This window comes from Platichthys flesus, chromosome 20, assembly GCF_949316205.1.
Source record: "Platichthys flesus chromosome 20, fPlaFle2.1, whole genome shotgun sequence".
In the NCBI taxonomy this organism is placed as follows: Eukaryota; Metazoa; Chordata; class Actinopteri; order Pleuronectiformes; family Pleuronectidae; genus Platichthys; species Platichthys flesus.
The window spans coordinates 723186-743256 of NC_084964.1; the positions used below are offsets into that span (position 1 = coordinate 723186).

The following is a 20071-nucleotide window of genomic DNA, read 5'->3' on the forward strand; positions in this document are numbered from 1 at the left end:
AGGACAAGATGTTATATTGACTGGCTTTGTATGTCTTTCATTTCAGGAATTACACAAGGGGAACAAAAAAACTGTAACAAAGACAGAGTCTGTCTTTGCAGGAATGGTAAGACAACAAACTAAGTGATCTAATGCTATCATCATGGAGATCTATAAAAGTGGAGATAAAAAAACAGATTTTAACCTGTGAAAAAGAACTAAGCATGTTTCTCTACTGATAACCATTGTTAGGATGTGGGCAAGTTGGAGATCCCTGCTGAGCTGTCAGCCAGACTCTTCAGTGCTGCAGGTCAGCTTCATAAGCACAACTGGAAGACTGACTGTATTCAGACTACAGTCTGCACATATATAGGGCTCTCTCCTTTTTGATTCTACTTCCATCATCTTTCACCAGGGTTGCAGCATTTGCTACGGGTAATAGAGGTTGCACCTCCACAGGTGAAGGCAGAGCACAAGCTCACACTGCCTCTGGATATAGACAGATATCCATTCTCTCGCTATGCCAAGTCCATATTAAAGGTGAGTATCGCTGGAGCATGCACATACATAAATTCCGTCCTGGTTCTCTAGACTGTAAACACACACTGCATATATATATATATATATATATATATATATATATATATATATATATAAATGCTGTTTCATGGCAACTTGGCGGGCATGCCGTTGAAGGACAACTTACAATTAGCACAGCTTTCATGGTCGATGTTGTTTGTTTTCACTGACCAAATTTGAAGTTATTGTGATTAATTCTGGAGGATGAGTTCATTAAAGAAAAATGCCTTAAAATAACAAAAAACAAGCAAAAATTTGACATTACAATCAACAACGGAAGCTTCCTGTTTATTTTAGGGTATGGGTCCAATATACTTTTTTTTAAGTCTGGACATCGAACTTATCAATTTCCATGCATGTCATTAAAAGGTCACCTCATTTAATTGCGTTGTCTCACACTGGCTTGGTGTTAAAAGCTCCAGGTTGACCTCATTTATCGCTCGCCTAAAGCCTTGACTACCGTCATATCTGAACTTTCTTAACTACTCACTTATGTCTGCACCACATCTCTATCTCCATCTAAACTTCTGCTTGGATAATTCAACATTCATGTGGAGTCCAGCAGCTGCTCAGTGGCTACTGAATTCCTGTCTCTCCTGGACTGCTTCAACATTATACATGTAGAAAATCCCACCCACACTAAAGATCAAAGACTGAATCTGGTGTGCCCCACTTGCACAACTCCCTCTCAACCGCAGTACCTGGACATAATGATATCTGAACATCATGCCATATTATTTTCCTATGATTAATGCCAGATTACATAGTTAAATCACCTTGATAATCAAGACATTTCCTGCTATGATTTATGATATACTTAATTGCTTTGGGAAGGGCAGTCATTGTAAATCTCATGTGGTGCTAGGGCAGGGTTGGGCTGCCTGTGTATTTATAGAAAACAGTTGTGAGTTACTTGATAACTTTGGAATTAGTGAAATGAAGCCATGATAAAAAAAATATTTGTACAACAATTAAAATTTGTATCACATATATGTTTATATTTCAGGTCTTTATCTGGAGAACTGTATCCAGTATTATCAAGAAAATAATCAAATAACAATGGAATATAAATCAAAAGATTATGTTTTTGTTCACCTGTCCAGGCAAGGCATCAAACTCCCTATCAGTTAATCTAAAACGTCACTTCAGGGAGCTTTGAGGGCATCAGAGTACCGGGGAGAACACAGGGAAGTGGTTCAGTTGGCCACAAGGTTCCATTCTTGGTCCCCTCCTATTTTTGCTCAACATGCTCCCTTTAGGAAACTTCATCAGCCATTTTAATGGGATATCATATCATGACACCCAAATATACTTGTCCTGCAAACCAGACAAAGTCAGCTGCCTGAGTGTCCTAACAGAGTGCCTATCCGCAATCAAGGAATGGATGTCACTTAACTTCCTTCAGTTAAATTCAATCAGCTAGCAGGCAAACCCCTATAATATCATGGTCCCCTGGCAGCCAATATTAAAACAACAGTGTGGCAGCAGACCATGCCACGGGGCTCTCACCACAGCAGCCAGAGACAAACCATTCAGGTTTTAACATATTTCATAATTCAAAACATAATTTCAAAAGGCAAATTTCAACTTCCTGAGCTTTCAGTATTTACTTCGTGTTTGTTTAATTCATCCAGAGTTTATAAGTCACACTTTAAAACACACAGCAGCTTCAGAATTTTTACTGTCACTGCTTCAGGTTTAGGGAAGATAAACATTATAGGTCTGGTAACCCTCTACTGTGGTGGAGTGTCCTGTCGGAGAGTCCTCCCTCCCAACTGCTCTGCTAGCTTGCGCTTACTTTGCACTCTAACAATAAACACCAACACTAATCAGAATTTATTAAGATAGGTACAGTACTGTTTGTTTAATTAGATTTATTCTATGGATAGACACATTGAAATTGAATCCAACAATTAGTGCATACAAAGCTCACCTGCCACACACGACAGGAGATTAGACAAGACGTGACCAGCACAGCCAGAACACCTCGTTAATGTGAACCGTAATCATCCAGATTAATTATACCACAAAATCAAATAACTAAAAAAATGTGATTGTCAAATGTAGGTTATAAATATCATGTGCAATGGTGGATGACAATAATAAAATATGTTTGACATGCTCTATACAATTAATGTTGGCCCCTACATTTTGAGTCTGGTAATAGGCCACCATTTTGACTAATATAGGATGACTTTACAATGTCAAATATGTCGTCAAATCTACAGAGTGGCGAGGCGGTGGTCTAGTGGCAGAAACTTGGACTATGGGCAGAAAATGTGTTCGTCTCTGTCAAGTTATGGTTAAAATGAGGTTCGTACAACGACGTATTCGAAGTCGGTCTTTATTTCCTGATTGACAGCAGAACCCCCGTGTGCCTGTTACCGGTCTGTAAAACAGCCTCACCCAGGTCTCCCTTCACATCCTGTTACTACAAAATAAAAGCATCCCTTACACTATTATTCCATCATGCCACAGTCTCTGGTTCGACTCCACGGAGGGACAACAAAAGACGAACCCTCGATGATCTGTCCAGAAATCCAAGAGAATTCTCCCTACCCTGTCTATGCCCCTGAGCAGGGCACCTTACGCCGGGTTCACACCGGACGCGGAAGCGACGCCGAAGCGAGGCGTAAGCGCAGCGCCAATCCTGTGGCTCCCATCCACTCCCATGTTAAATCGTTGTGCTGAACACACCGGAGGCTGAAGTGTAGCGTTGCGCCGCGGCTGCCTAGCGCCGTGCAGCGATCGTTTCGGCGTCGAGTCTATTTTTTCCGCTTGACGCGAGCGTATCGCGACAGGAAACACACTGCAAAATGATTTCAGACGATATTGAGGACATATTGTTTATGAGATAAATGATCAAATATGCATCCCATACTTTGTATTTACCTTCTGTTGTCCAGGAGTTTTCATTTTAACACTTTTACCGAACACATTATTAAATGTCCCCCTCTGCCCATCCACTACAGCCACACAAGCAGTGGGGGGGGACTACGTATTCTCCACATAGGCTTGAGTGGAGAATACGTAATTTACCCTCGACACCCGACATTTAACGGAGCAAACAGCGGAGAAGTTCTTCAACATGGAAGACATTAAATTAATATTTGAAGTGGAGAAGTACAGTGAGTTGTATGATCCTCGGAACATGTTGTATAAAGACAACACTAAAAAGGACACATGTTGGGACACGGATGCAGTTAATTTTGGAGCAACAAGTAGTATATGCTTGAACAAAATTATTAAATGCCGTTATTACTGCAGGCTGATAACAGCGGCGCTTCGGCGTCGCTACCGCGCCCGGTGTGAACCGCAAGCGCCGGCGCTTTAGGGATTAGCGCTACCGCCTCGCTTCGGCGTCGCTTCCGCGTCCGGTGTGAACCCGGCGTTTACTCCCCCAACATCTGCTCCCCGGGTGCTGTACATGGTTGCTCACTGCTCTGTGTGTCCTGCACCAGATGGGTTAAATGCAGAGGATAAATTTACCTACCATTGCATGAGTGTGTTGTGCATGTCTGTGCATGTGTTTGGTATAAATAAACAAATCCTAATCTTAATCTTAATAATAGTGGGTAAGGGAGAGGCGGTGGACTAGTGGCAGAAAGTTGGACTATGGGCAGAGAATCCAACGGTGGTCTCTGGTTCGACTCTGCGGAGTGACAACACAAAAACATACTTGGAAGGACAACACTTGGATCTTTACCCCACTGTCTAAGTGCTCCTGAGCAAGGCACCTTACTCCCCGAACACCTGCTCCCCGGGCGCTGTGCATGGCTGCCCACTGCTCTGTGTGTCCTCCTGTGTTAACCAGATGGGTCAAAACCATTTGCAAATTTAGTTGAAGACCATGCAAAACATCTTTTAGCATGAAGCCCATTTCCGCCACATTGATGAAAAAAAAGACTTAGTATCTCATTATTATGACTTAGTATCTCATAATAATGACTTAGCATCTCATTATTATGAAATAGTATCTCATTATTATGACTAAGTATCTCATTATTATGACTTATTATCTCATGATTATGAGATAGTATCTCATTATTATGACTTAGTATCTCATAATTATGACTTAGTATCTCATAATTATGAGATACTGACTGCAGGGTCTGTCGTGCGAGTCTGTGTGTGTGTGTGTGTTTGTGTTTGCTTGTGTTGGTGTGTGTGTATGCTTGTCTCTGTTCTTCTTCACTAAAACTGATAAACATATATTTTTTACTTATTATTCGATGATGACCGATGATCGCTCCGTCAATTTAACCCTGAAAGTCGTGACTGTGCGCGTCATGTTTCCTCTTGTGTTGTGTGGAGCGGAGGACTACATGCACACAGTGTTTAATGTGTTTCATGAACTCAAACAAACATAAAGTAAACGTCAGTCCTGTACGTGTCCTAATAACTTGTGATCGGTGCTGGGGTTTATTGTTAAAGTGTAAAGTGAGCGCAGGACAGAGGGGAAGTGATGCGGAAGCAGACTCCGACACATACAGGAAGACCGGACTTTTAATGAGCGTCTGTTCTGATCCTGCAGCAGCGCTGGTTATAATTATACAGCGGCAGCACATCGCTAAGACAATCAATGGAGCAGAAAACATGGATCGATTATGTTATGTCTCTATATCGATGCATAAGTTGCCCACTTCCGCGAGTAAGGCGGCTGTCCCTGCAGCCGCTCAGCCACGGCTTCCCTGCTCTGTTATGCCCCGCCCACAATCCGTATCTCATAATTATGACTTAGCATCTCATTATTATGAGATAGTATCTCATTATTATGACTCAGCATCTCATAATTATGACTTACTCTCTGACTGATGGTGGGGTGCAGCAGAGCAGGAAAGCATTATTATGAGATACTATCTCTTAATAATGAGATACTAAGTCATAATAATGAGATACTATCTCATAATAATGAGATGCTAAGTCATAATTATGAGATACTAAGTCATAATAATGACATAGTATCTCATAATAATGAGATACTATCTCATAATAATGAGATGCGTAGTCATAACTATGAGATACACATTTTTTTTTCTTCATCAATGTGGCAGAAATAGGCTTCCATATGTTCCTTTAATGACCGGAGAATGTTTCCATGTTATCTCAGTTCCTGTGCCATTTCTGGATTGGCAATGTATATTTGCAAGTTAAATTATTGCACATTAAATAATAAGGACAGGCAGTGAATATATTTGAAGTTTTGTGTATATATAGAATAGTTTATATGTGCATTAGTGTTGTGTCGTTCGTGAACGATTTGTTCGTTTTGAACGAATCGTTACAAGGACTCGGGAGTAACGAGTCCTCTCAAAGAGTGATTTGTTCATTTTCTCGTGGCCACGCATCGGGACTGTTGCATAGGCTGTTGCAGGTCACGTGGAAAATCCGGCAGATGAACGAATCACTGATCCGAAGACTCTGTTGGCAGAAGAACGAGTCACTGATCTGAAGACACGGTGGTGAGGTGAACGATTCGTTTATCTGCTGGGTACGAGTCTTTGGATCATTTTCCATGTGACCTCCATAGGCTCAGAAGAGGAAACAGTTACCTAATTCCCTATCGCGGGACCGCTGTTAAAAAGCAGCCATGACTGACAGCTTTTGTGTGGCAGATCATATTTTTTTTAAGAAAACCTCCTCTATTATATACAGTAAAACATGACAGTTTGTATGGTTTTAAATTGTCATTTATAGTCACACTGGCATTTAATTATCACGGGAAATAATTACACTGCACTAAACGATTTCCCCCCCCCAAATATTGCGATTAAGATTTAATATGCGATTCTTTTATTGTATCCTCTCTTTCCCCCCAAAAAAATGTAATGAATGATTTAAATAGGACCAACACAATATTAGATACTGTACAATATTCTTTCCCACATTTTTATTTAACTGCTCATTACAGAAACCAGAATAACAAATCTGTGTGCATTTAAGTAATTTAATCAAAGTCATTTTAAGTATAAACACAAGGCATGCACTTTTTAAAAAGTGTGTTCAAATTTACCATCTTGAGAATTTTTTTTTTTAAATATAGGTGTCTTACTGCTCTCAAGTCAGTAACATTTCCAGTGTTGGAAAGGATACTTTCAAAACGTATTCTGTTACAGAATGCAGAATACATGCCAAAAAATGTAATCTGTAACGTATTTCGTTACATTAACTAATCTGAGTAACGTATTCTGAATACTTGGATTATTCCACATTGAATTACATTTTATAAGTGTAGGAATGCGACGTTGTTATAGTCAGTGGATCAGCAGCAGTTTAAGCTCTGTGTCCGCGGATGCGGCGGGCCAGCTGGATGTGCTGGCAGCGTGCGGATCAGCAGCTCCGTAGATCCCTGTTCATGTCCGGGTGGACGTGCAGCGGTATGGAGGCGCCGGGCCGCAGCAGGAACAGCTGAACACCTCCGTCTCGCAGATGTGCATGTAGGTGACCGGGGGGCTCTGGAGCCCCGCCGCACCGGAGCTCGGCTTGCTTTTCCGAGGGGAGAGTTTCCCGTCCGCCGCCCGCACCGCGGTCACCGGCGAAATGAGCTCGCTCTGTGTGGCCGACATGTTGGCCGAAGACTCTGTGGGCAGATGAACGAAACACGTCGGGAGTTGAACGATTCGTTCATCTGCCGGGTACGAGTCTTTGGATCGTTCGCACCGCACCCCCCCCCCCCCCCCCCCACCCCCGGTGAAACGAACGAATGACTCAAAAAGAGATTCGTTCATTCTAGTGAATGAGATTCAAAGAACCGATACGGTAAAAAGATCCGAACTTCCCATCACTAATGTGCATTGTAATGTAGTTGTTCTGGACATCGGGTGGAGGGATTTATGCGCCACCTGTAAACAACAGTTTAGGGACACGATTAGTTGAGTGCAGACCGGCAGTTCCGTGGCTCGCCAAATCAGTAAAAAATACTTCATACTGCATACATGTACTTTTAGGATTAACAACTACCAATACAAATATAACAAACCAACAAACCCGCTAAGTATTTTATGAGATACATACACTCACCTGTGCCCGCTTGTCTTCAGCTTCCCAGATGCGCATGTAAACGAGTCCCCAGAGAAACAAGTTCGTTTTTATCGTTCCGGGACTGTACGTTATGTGCAGTCGAGTTTTGCGCCTCGTCTTTGAAATATGCAGCACTGTTGCCAATTAACTTGTCCATGTCAGCGATTGGTAATATGCAGTTAACAATGCCCCTGTTATGTTCACGTGCTCATATCTAGATTAAGAAATCCTGGATTGATTTACTGAGTTGATGAGCAGCATTAGATATCCAGGGTATGTTGACCTTGCTATGTAGTCCATGCCCCAGAAGTCCCCAAACTGGTCTGTGTTTAACTTAATCGAGAGTATTATTTCTCACATAATGTCAGCATAATAGTTTTGCAGTGATCTATCAGGAATTTAAAGGATTTCATGACTTACACCAAGGAAGAAATGCATAGAACTTCACAAACTGTAGTAAAAGTATCTTCTTTTCATAAGAAGATTATAAAAAGAAGATAAGCCTCTCAGCTGTGGCTGAGGGGTAGAGTGGTCGTCCTCCAACCTTGAGGTCGGCAGTTCGATCCACAGTCTGACCCATCTGCATGCAGAAGTGTCCTTGGGCATGATGCTGAACCCCGAATGGCCGTCAATAGAATAAAAAAGTGCTGCGAATAGATGCACTGAATGAATGTGTGTGTGAATGGGTGAATGTAAAACTGTACTGTAAAGCACTTTGAGTGGTCACCAAGACTAGAAAAGCGCTATATAAATACAAAACCATTTATCATAAGTAAAAGGATGACTAAACTTTAAATCATGGGGATTAATGTTAAACCGACATACTTTAGCTTGGCTCTATCTGACTCATTCCTAGTTTAAAATATGTTGTAATGGATGTATTATTTTTAAGTGGATGGACAAGATTTTATTTCATGATTTCATGTTTCACAGGATACATGGTGTCAGCCTCAGGGAAAGTCCCTTCAAAGGCCACTCACCTCTTTGGAGCCAGAAGATGCAAAAACTGCCCTGGAAATTTACAAACTGGTATACAGTAGTCTTTTATTGACTTAGGTTACGTCAAATAAGAGTTTGTCGCAGTCTAATCAGGATTTTCTTTCCTTTCTTCCTCAGATCTTACGTTTTACAGGGGAGTCAGACCTCAGCAGCTGGCAGGAGCAGATGCTAGGTAACTACATCGTTGAGAAGGGGCAGAGCCGACCAGCTTTGAGGGATGAGATCCTGGCTCAGCTAGCTCACCACATATTGGGCCTGCAAGAGGAGCAGGACATTATGAGGGGCTGGCTACTGCTGGCCTGCTGCCTCAGTGCCTTTATCCCATCTCCCACACTGGACAAACCCCTTCTCAAGTAGGTGCAACACTTTGGCTAGCCCTTTATTGCTATTGAAATAATTGGGATTTGTGAAGAGTGTATTGTACACTTTATTGACTAGCCTAATTGAGCACTATCTTATTACGTCCCGGAAATAAATGTTTGAGGGCCTCTGGATGTTAGAGAACTTGGTACAGTCAGGCCTGGTGAAAGAGATAGGAAGACAAAGATTTGTAGTGTCTGGGCTTGGGCATGGCACTTCTTTGTTTTTCTTGGTACATTTTTTTTTTTTAGATGATTTACTTATGAACAATAGAAACAAAAAAGACATAAATCCTATAAAGTGAACTAAAATAGCCAGCACCAGGAGGATAGATCTGTCTGGGTCGGAGATGAACAAGAAAAGGTTGTCGACATACAAGGACAGTAGTTTCTGCTCAATCCCCCGCTGACCTGCACTCATTTTAACTTCTGATTAGTGATGGTGTTTTTGATGTATAGTACTTGAATTATACTTGAGTTTACTTTTTGTGCGTTTGATTCACTGAAGAGATTATTTAGAGACATTTATTTAACACTTTAACACAAAAGCAAGGCGCCAATATATATAATGCAACTCATACAAACAGGTCACAATATCAGTCCCTGGTCTAACAGAAAACCCAAGAATTATATTTTCAAATTAACTAGTCCAATGAAAGATTGTCCCAACTCAAGGCCGGCTCATTCTTCTGCAACTAAGTCTGCGGCTTTTCACGCAGCTGTGCCAAAGGACTCAATGTCATTCATGCTTCTCAAACTGTTGCGCTTGTTACAAAGCAATTCCCCACAAGAACACTAGGCGGAGTAACGTGTTTTGTCGAAGAAGACCTTAGAGACGCCTTCTTTCTTCTTCGTAGATTGTTTATTTACATAGCCACTGCGGCTCCTCGTAGCCTTTTTCTGGCGGACAAATCCGCCAGTCAGTGACGGGTTATACAAGTGATCATACTTTCGGATCTCTTCTGCCAATCGCTCTTCTATTTGGTCCATATTCGTTCTTCTAAATCTTCCATTGTTTCTCCCAGTATTATGTGGCATGAAACCGGAAATGCTACTCCGGAAAGGATGTAGTTAGCAAACCAATCACATCCCTTTCGGGCTGCGTAAGATCTGCGGAGCTTTGCCGTATAGTTCGAAAAAATTAGGCAACGCACGTAAGCACGTAAGAAGAGATACATAAGCACGTATGGAGCCGGAAGGGCTCTTGCGCTTGCGGACCCGTGAAAACGCAGAAGCATGCGCCAGCCTTAAGGCAAAAATAATATTGACAGGTGGAATTGTGGCAAACGCAATGGAAACTGCACAGCCTGACCACAGTCTGTGCAGAATCCGGGACCCCCAGTGAAATTATCCAACATCAGTATATAATCCACAAGCGAAGCCGGATTCCGTGGTTGTTGTTTCACAATTAAAACTTGCGGTATCCCCGAACAAAGACTGGCCTTTCCCCCATCTGAGCGCATCACACTCACAAAATAAAAACAATAGTAGTAATATTTTACCTTGTGCGTATATCATCAATTTTCTGATAATTCAATTTCTGTAGATTTTCCAAATTTAAAACAATAAAACAACCAACATGATTATAACAACATTTGGTTCACATCAGAGAAGGCAGGCGATTATTAGAAAGGACTTCAAAATGGTTTTTGTATTGTGCCTCATCAATTGAGCACTCAGAAGTATACAAAGACACATAAAAGTTCCTAAATTGGTCATTGATGGTTTAATGATTAATAGTGATTCCCTTAGCAGTATTGATTTGTGTTATGAAGATGATTGTCGACATTTGATGAGGACAATAGCTATCTAGGAAAAAATCTAGAACAATGAAATGCCATCCAAAACATCAAAGGCAGTTCAAAGGACAAAGTTTGTCCGAGAAGGGGAACAGGGACGGAGAGAGGGCTTCCTCAGCTGACCAGGAGTGGTCGGAAGGAGCAAGCCCTCCAGACTGGGAGATGATGGTGGACGTTGGCCTACCACCCTAAGACCAGACGTGATACTCTGGTCCAACACCCTGCGCATCGTATACCTCATATAATTGACAGTACCCTGGGAGGATAATTTGGATGAAGTGAATAAGTGGAAAAGGCTGCGATATGCAGAAATGTTTTTTGGGGCAGAGCAACATGCCTGTAAAGCTATAGTAGAAGGTAGACCTGCCACGAGGGAATTACAATAGTATAGGCGTGAGATGACCAGGGCCTGGACCAGAACCTGCGCCACCTTCTGAGTGAAAAGGGGGTGTAGACTCCTGCTGTTGTGCAGCATGAATCTACAGGAACGTGTTGTTGTAGTAATGTTGGTAGTAAGGGGTGGTGTCTGTCGAGTGTCACACCCAGGCTCCAAGCAGTCTGGGTGGGGGCTAAAACAGAGTTGTCAAAGGCACTAATGTGTAAACTGTAAAACACCACTTAATCTGTCATAACTCAGTATTTCTCTTGTAGGTATGTATCAGACCATGGTCCAAGGGAGTACCGTTCGCTGTGCCAGCACAAAATGCTGACTAGCCTGCAGCTACCAGCTCCCACTTCGCGGATCTACCCACCCACCCAGCTAGAGTGGATGGCCAGCCAGAGGAAGGGCACAATGCAGGTGGAAGTTCAAACCTTCAATGGTGAGATTGCCAAATTCTACAAAAAAAACAAACTAAATATTTAGCAGATGTGAATGCCAGACAGTCACATAACTTCAAAGAAAGCAAGAAACTTTTGCTTTTTGTTTCACAGCCAAGTACTCCACTACCCTCTGTTCTGTCACTGCTCAGTCAGTTTGGTTGATTCTTGCAATTCAAATTATATCTTACCAGAAAGGAATCTCTTTCCCATTAATAATGTAGCAGAAACCTTAGTCCTCACTAGGGATGGGTATCGTTAGGTTTTTATCCGATACCGGTGCTAAACCGATACTTTTAAAACGATACTGGTGCCTAAACGGTGCCTGAACCGTATTTTGTTTAAATGACAAAAACTACAAAACAACGCTTGACGACATTTAACAATATCTTTCTTTTTTTATCCCAAATATATGAACTGTTTAAAGTAGATTATAAATATAAATAAATACAAAACACATTTTAACTTTAAACTATTAATAATATATGAACTGTTAACTAAAGTTTACACTATACTTAAATAAATAAAAATATATACAATACACTCTGACTTTGGTGCCTGAGCTAATTGAAGAGTGAGGATGGCTTTTCCATCACTCGGAGACCCCTGTGTCTCCGCGGCTGGGGCTGTCGCGGGCAAGGCATCGGGCCGACTTCGTCCCCCCATAATGCAGACGCTTTTGTGAAACCTTTCTCGGCGTGGTCTTCATTCCTCCCACCCCAAGCCTTTCCAAGCCGACCCAGAGCTGGTCGCGGCGCACCGCCACGGAGGAAATGTGCCCGGCGGGGGCGAGCCAGCGCCGGGGAGAGGTCTGGCGAGGAGATCCTCCCACACCTGCATGCAAGCCCTAACGCACGCGTTAACCCGGCGTCATGCGGGGCCCGACCGGAGGTGCCCCTTCCCGTGAAGGAAGGAGTGACTCTTTCTATCGTGCATTGCTTGGATCCTCACTTCCCCTATACTCAATTAAATCTATCAGGAAACCTGTGGTAAAAAAAAGTAATAGATTATTGGCCCAACTTAAGTTAACAGTTAACTTCTAACTCTTCTAAGCCCCATCACGTTAAATCATCTTTTCTAACAAGCGGTTCAGGACACTGTCTTTCAGGAATGGCACAGGAAAGGTAGATTCAAGATTCAAGAGTTTATTGTCAAACAATTACATTTAGCGACATTTTATAGGTTTATCTATATATAATAATTTTTTCAGAATAAGGAAAGGGCATGCAAAGGATGTAGACGTGTTTGGTTGGCGCTCCTCTCCGCGACTTATAAATCATCTTTATACCGCGTTTATTTTGCCCATAGACCACAAGTGTGTCTATGTATATCTCCCTAAGAACTTTATCAAACTGAAAATCCAAAATGCCGAAGCCAAACGTCTCCAGCAAAGCCAAATCCACCTACAGTCAAGCTGCCGGAGCTGGAGCTAGGACCGCCGATAGATGCAGCCTTGCTGGCGATTCTCCCACCAGGTCGGACATACCTCCAGATAAAACCTATGAAATGTGTAAGGAGCTGTGCAAAGAGGTATCAGAGTCAGTCCTGCGCTGCATTAATGAACGTTTCGATGCCTTTGAGGCTAAGTTTCAGTCACTCGCAGCCTCGCAGGCTGAACTGCAAGCACAGCCAGGAGCAGGCTATTAGCGAACTTGACGTCCGCATGCTAGCGCTAGAGGCTAAATGCACTGAGCTGACGGGACGCACACTCAGCTTCACACCAAGGTGCTTGACCTGGAGGCCCGCTCTCGGAGGGACAACATCAAAATTGTGGGGATCCAAGAGGGTGAGGAGGACGGTAAACCCACGGAATTTGTCTCCAGATGAATCCCTAAACTGCTTGGCGACGAACACTTTCCGCATCCAGTAAAAGTCGACCGGGCGCACCACTCCCTCCAACCGAAGCCGGCTGTCGGCGCCAGACCGCGTACCATCCTAGCGCGCATCCATCACTTTCAGGAGAAGGAGTTAATTCTTCGCCTGTGCAGACAACAATCCATGAAGTACAAGGGAGAAAAGGTCATTGTCTTCCCGGATTACACCAGCGAGGTCCTGGCTCAGCGCCGTGCCTTCAGAGAAGTTCAACAGGCTCTGCGCAACGATGGAATAAAACACACTCTGCGATACACGGCCAAGCTTTATGTTTACCCCCGGGATGGCGGAGCGCCCAAGATCTTCGCAGACCCGAATGAGGCGGCGAAGTCCCTGGAAAGGAATAATGTACGAGAAGGGGAGTAGATCCACACACTGACATTCTGCATTTAATTCACGGTTGCGCCGAGGTGAGGGAGCTATTTGTTCAAAGCAGCTGACCAGCTGCTCGCAGCATTGGGACTTTTTGCATTTTGTCTTATATACACTATATTACAACGGTCCACTTTGAACTGCTGCCATGTTCGCACAACTTGAGGTGCTGATACTGTTTATACTTTCACTGCTTTAACTGCTTTATATCGCGGTATCATATAATTAATGTTACTATATTGTCGCGGGGGGGGGGGGGGGGTGGGCTAGTGGTAACATATTGTAGTTACTTGCCCAGTAGCTCCCTTTGAGATGAACACGGGATGCTATGTGCCAGGTTCGGGGAGGCATAAGGCGGGGTGGGAGGGGAGGGATGTTACCGTTCTCTTTTTTTTTGTTGTCTTTTACCATTTTTCATTTGGTCAGTGCTTTACTTTACATTATTTGGTCGTAGGGGACACATTTGTCTTATGGAAGGGGCAATATCTCTGTAGAATCATTTGCTAGTGATGAACAGGGTGGTTAAATTTGTGAGCTTCAATGTGAATGGGTTAAACGGACCTATTAAACGGAAGAGGGTTCTAACACATTTGAAAAAATGTAAAATAGACATTGCCTTCATACAGGAAACCCATCTGGTGCCGCTGGAACATAGAAAATTGAAAAGAGATTGGATAGGGCATGTAATATCATCATCCTTTAACTCTAAAGCTAGGGGAGTGGCCATCTTGATAAATAAGAACACACCTGTAACAATTGGAGAAACCATTGTTGATACATTGGGGCGATATGTTTTAGTGAATTGACAGATCTACTCGGAACCCTGGACCCTCTTAAATTTGTATGCACCCAATTATGACGAGGAGTCATATATTCCTGAAGGTGTCGGCAGGACGGCAAAACATTCTTATGGGGGGTGACTTTAATTTCTGCCTGGATCCTGTTCTAGATAAGTCAGCTCTATCGGTATCCAAATCTAAAGCAACCAAAATTACAATAGAATTCATGAAGGAACTAAACTTAACTGATGTGTGGAGACAAATGCACCCTCAAACCCGAGATTATTATTTTTACTCTGGTCGCCACAACTCTTTTACTCGGATTGATCTTTTCCTGTTGTCAACACAGCTGATCCACAGATCAGTAGAATCTGAGTACTTGTCCAGAATATTATCAGATCACTCACCTCTGACCCTGTCCATTTATATGCCTGAAAAAACTACTAATATGTATAGGTGGCGTCTGAACCCTACTCTCCTTCAAAAGCCAGATTTCTGCAAATTTATAAGAGATCAGATTGGGCTATTCTGTGAGACAAATTGTGCTTCTTCTCCCAATAGTTTTATATTATGGGACACACTAAAATCCTTTTTAAGGGGACAAATAATCTCTTACACCAAAGGTATCAAAAAGAAATACATGGCAGAAATAGAAGAATTGGAAGGAGACATTTTGAAACTGGAAAAAGAGTTTGAAAAATCAAGGTCTAAAGATGTACACCAGTCTTTGGTAAATAAAAAGCTTAGATACAATACTTTGCATACTTACAAAATTGAAAAAACATTCGAAGAAACAAGCAGAGATACTATGAATTGGGAGAGAAGGCGCACAAAATTCTGTCTTGGCAACTGAGAAAAGAAGAAACCTCTAGGACGATTAATTCAATCCAAACTGAAACAGGTTCTGTATCACATAACCCAACAGAAATTAATGATGCATTCAAACAATTTTACACACATTTATACACATCAGAACCACCAGAGAATCTGAGTAGCATTGATGAATTTTCTTCCATGATTGAACTGCCCAAACTTGGCCAAGAAGATCAAAATAGTCTTGATCTGCCCTTTACACAAAAAGAAATTGAAAAAGCTCTGGGCTCATTACAAGCAAACAAATCACCAGGAGAAGATTGGTTCCCTCCAGAATTTTACAGGGAATTTAAGGACTTAGTCCTCCCACTTCTCATGGATGTCATCAACTTGGCCTCTAAGACTCGAGTCATTCTCTACAGCCATAATTACTGTTATTTACAAAAAAGTAGAGATCCTTTGAAATGCTCTTCATATCGGCCGATTTCATTGTTAAATACAGATTATAAATTCATTTCCAAGGCCCTGGCTAACAGACTTGTCCAATACCTGACACGACTAATAAATCCAGACCAGTGTGGCTTTATTTTATTTTTTACGTTTCTCAGCTAATAACCTGTGTAGGCTTTTTAATATTATTCACTTAACAAAATCTGAATCGGAACCCAGTATAGCTTTGGCTTTAGATGCTGAGAAGGCCTTTGATAGGCTAGAGTGGCCATACTTATTTAAAGTGTTGGCCAAGTTTGGGTTCGGTCAATTATTTATTAGCTGGGTTCAAACTTTATATCATAAACCCCAGGCAAAAATCAGCACCAATGGACAGATTTCATCTACATTCCCTTTAAGCAGATCAAGTCGACAGGGATGCACCTTGTCTCCAGCACTTTTTGTCTTAGCAATTGAACCTTTGGCTGAAGCAATTAGACAAGAACCTGATATAAAAGGCTTTCAGGTGGGTCAGGCAGTTCATAAAATTAATTTACTGGCAGATGATGTTATTCTGTACTTAAAAGATCCTGATAACTCTCTTTCCAAATTACAAACTGTATTAAATACTTATAGTAATGTTTCAGGCTATAAGGTGAATTTGGAAAAAAGTGAAATTATTCCATTGACAAATTTTGATCACTCTGAACTCCAGCGAACAAGTCAATTTAGATATGGATGGTATAAAATACCTTGGTATATTTGTAGACAACAACCTCAAAAACCTGTACAAACTGAATTACCTCCCACTGCTCAGTAAGATTGAAAATGATTTACGTAGGTGGCTGAGCTTGCCTCTCACTTTGATTGGAAGAGTGAATTGTATTAAAATGAGCGTACAACCGAGATTGCATATCTGTTTCAATCCCTACCCATTCCTTTGCGACAATCATTCTTCAAAGCTCTCAATAGATACGTCAGGCAATTTTTATGGAATTGTAAAACACCCCGGATATCTATGGAGAAACTAACATGGGACTATGGCTCGGGGGACTTCGACTGCCAAGTTTTAAAAACTACTACCTGGCAGCTCATCTGAGGTTCATCGCATTCTTTTTTGAGAGCAGTGGCGCCCCCTCTTGGACACAAATCGGATTATACCCCCTGAATGAAAAGGTCCCCAGTGACTTCATTTATAAGCACAATTCTAGAACGGTAAACAACAGGACAGATAACCCTATATTTAGGCATCTGATAAAAATATGGTATGAGGTTCACAAAAGTCTTGGATTGAAGGCTGTCACCTAAAACACCTTTAAAGAAAAATGAACTTATGCCCATGACACTTGATAATAAGATTCTGGACAGATGGCACCATAAGGGAATCCAACAGTTGGAAGATTGCTTCGACAAAAGACTTTTCATGCCATTCGAACACCTGAAGAGGAAATATAATTTGTCCAATTAAACCTTTTTCTGTTATCTCCAATTAAGATCCTTTCTGAGGGCTAATTTGGGTCCTGAAATGTATTGGCATGATATCTGCTCCACTTTAACCAGGATCACGGGAGTAGATGTTCCAGTGGACCCTGAATTTTGTTTATTGGGGAACTTAACAAGTATTCGCTGTTCTCTAACCAATACACAACTCAAATTCATTGAAGTTGCTCTATGTGTGGCTAAGAAGTGCATTGCAGTGTCATGGAAATCTGACTCCCCTCTTCTTATTTACAGGTGGTCTGTTGAGATGAATAGTTGCATCCCCCTGGAAAAAATTACTTATTGTCTCAGAAAGCGATATAACACCTTTTTGAAAATTTGGCAGCCATATTTAAATTATATTGGTAAATCTCTTACACCAAACACTCAATGACTTAATGTAGTTGTTTGTATTAACCTTGAACACTGACCATTTATTTTATTTTTTGTATTTTGTATTTTTTGAAAAACTACAAAGGAAATTCAAAGAGGTGGGACTCAGGAAAAAAGGAGGAAATAAAGTCACAGACACACAGGCGGCAAGATTTGAAAATATACCAGGAAACAGGACTCAGAATAGAACAACTAAACACATGTCTAATCCAAACCCCAAAATACAATGAAAATGTCCACCATCAAAAGTGTTTGGCAAAAATCCAAAAGCTCTTCAGATAATTTAGCTCAGAATCATGACAACTTTGGCATAATTTGCAGAGTTTAGCAAAACAAATCAGCCTGGTGCATCATGTAATACTTAAGGTTTGCCCCTATGGACCATCTCAATGCAGCATAGGAGGATAGTTCCCAAATAGTGAAAATAGTTTGAGTCCATAAAACACTTTTGAAGTTTCAGGGGTAAACAGCGTTGCAGCCAAATCCAATACTAAGGAAGTAAATGGTGTCCACTTCTTCAAACGTCAAAAAAATCTACGGAAATAAAACATAAAATGCCTCCATTACTACTTCTATGGTGTCATCGAAGTGTCCGTAAGCACCGACATTTAAATTAAAATCAAAACGGCATAATTTAAATCATGATTTTCAGACTAAATGTCCGCTATTATCGCATTCCGTGATGTTGAAGAATGTCTTTCACAAGGGGGTGACAGATTATTGGAGCATTTGTTAACTTAAAGGGCACGACGAAGTACTTGTCGAACACTTGGGGTATTGAAGGCAGTTTTCCATTCAACCAATCAAAATCTGACTGGCTAAGGGCTTGTATGGCAGTACCATGAAAACCATGTGGCCCGCTCAGTAGATTAGACATCATTACCTCTATGCTAATATCCCTTGTTCGTTCTACTGCTCTAATTAACTATTGAAGTCCGGCATTTTTACCCATACAAAAAGAGATGGATCTGTATCTGACATCAATTAGTTTTGAATATGATGAACCTAAAGAAAACAGTCACATCTCACCTTTAATGTCTGCGTCTCGACTCAGTTACAACTTTTCCTGGGTTATCCCTATGTTTGCAGCTATTGTATTGCCATCCCAATTGGGTTGTCTCCAATTGGCTTTTCTCATCTTGAGTTTGGCTTGTTTGCCATGACAGACGTTTGTTCATCTGCAGCCAGTTCTCTGCTCGTTTGACGACCATTATTTGCAATCCTCTCACCACCATGGCTTGAGTCGGCTTCTCCGAGTTGTAGACACACGTTTCTTCTTTGTAGATCACCCAAAGTGTTTTCTTTTCTTTCAGTACTTTTTTTGTCTCTGTGTACTCCATCCATTTTCTCAACTTCTTCAGCGCATACAGTATATAATGGTTTATGAACAATCTTTTTCCCGCCAAAGGAAGCCTTTTTCTGCCACGCTGAATGGATTAGTTATTTATCGCTGAAAATGTAAAACTTTGTCACAATAGATCTAGGTGGCAGGTCTTTTCAGGAATGGGAAATATGCGCTCTTTCGATCTTCTCAGGGCTGTGGGATAGTTTCTCCAAGAGAGGGTTTTCAACCACTTCAATCATCGACGGTGTATTTTCCTCTGCCCCTTCCCTCTTACCACTATACTTAAGAGAGGCGGTGGTCTAGTGGCAGAAAATTGGACTATGGGCATTGGGCAGAGAAGGTCTCTGGTTCATCTCTGGTTCGACTCCACGGAGAGACAACAAAAGACGAACCTGGATTGATCTGTCCAAAAATCCAAGAGTCTCCCTACCCTGTCTAGTGCCTCTGAGCAAGGCATCTTACTCCCCCAACATCTGCTCCCCGAGCACTGTACATGGTCGCTCACTGCTCTGTGTGTCCTGCACCAGATGGGTCAAAAGCAGAGATTAAATTTCCCTACCTGCATGAGTGTGCCTTTGCATGTCTGTGCATGTGTTTGGGACTAATAAATGCATCTAAATCTTAATCTTATGTTCTCCCTTCTCAAGCGTTCCTCTTTTTCCATTAGTCAAGTCTGATACTTTTTTTATAGCTCCAGAAGCACCAAAAGTAGCATACTCTATGCTTTGAATATGTTCCTCCACCCTCACTATCTGTTTTTGGGCATAGTTTATCCTGCTGTTCATCTTGCTGATGTCATTATTCTCTGAAATTTTTGGGCGAAACTCCCTTTCTCCTTACAATTGTTTCCATGTCTGTTAGATTTCACTGATTTGCTGTGCTCCTTCTACTTTAAGGCTACACAGTCTCATTTGTTACCGGAGCAGGCTCACTGTTTCCTTCGTTTTAATCCACCCTAAATAGAGTGAATAAGCTATACAAAAAATATGGTTATATGGTTTTAGCACACTGAGTAAATAACAGCTTTAGTTGGGT

General features: G+C 41.7%; 1 protein-coding gene across 1 annotated transcript in view; it reads left to right on the forward strand.

Annotated features, from left to right (window-relative positions):
* myo15b (myosin XVB) overlaps positions 1-20071 on the forward strand; it is a 111215-nt gene that overhangs the window by 42961 nt on the left and 48183 nt on the right. Inside the window, exons 24-29 of the mRNA XM_062378709.1 lie at positions 47-106; positions 232-289; positions 395-519; positions 8512-8607; positions 8695-8930; positions 11387-11556. Of these exons, the coding sequence (XP_062234693.1) occupies positions 47-106; positions 232-289; positions 395-519; positions 8512-8607; positions 8695-8930; positions 11387-11556 (745 nt within the window). The remainder of the gene's footprint in view (positions 1-46; positions 107-231; positions 290-394; positions 520-8511; positions 8608-8694; positions 8931-11386; positions 11557-20071) is intronic.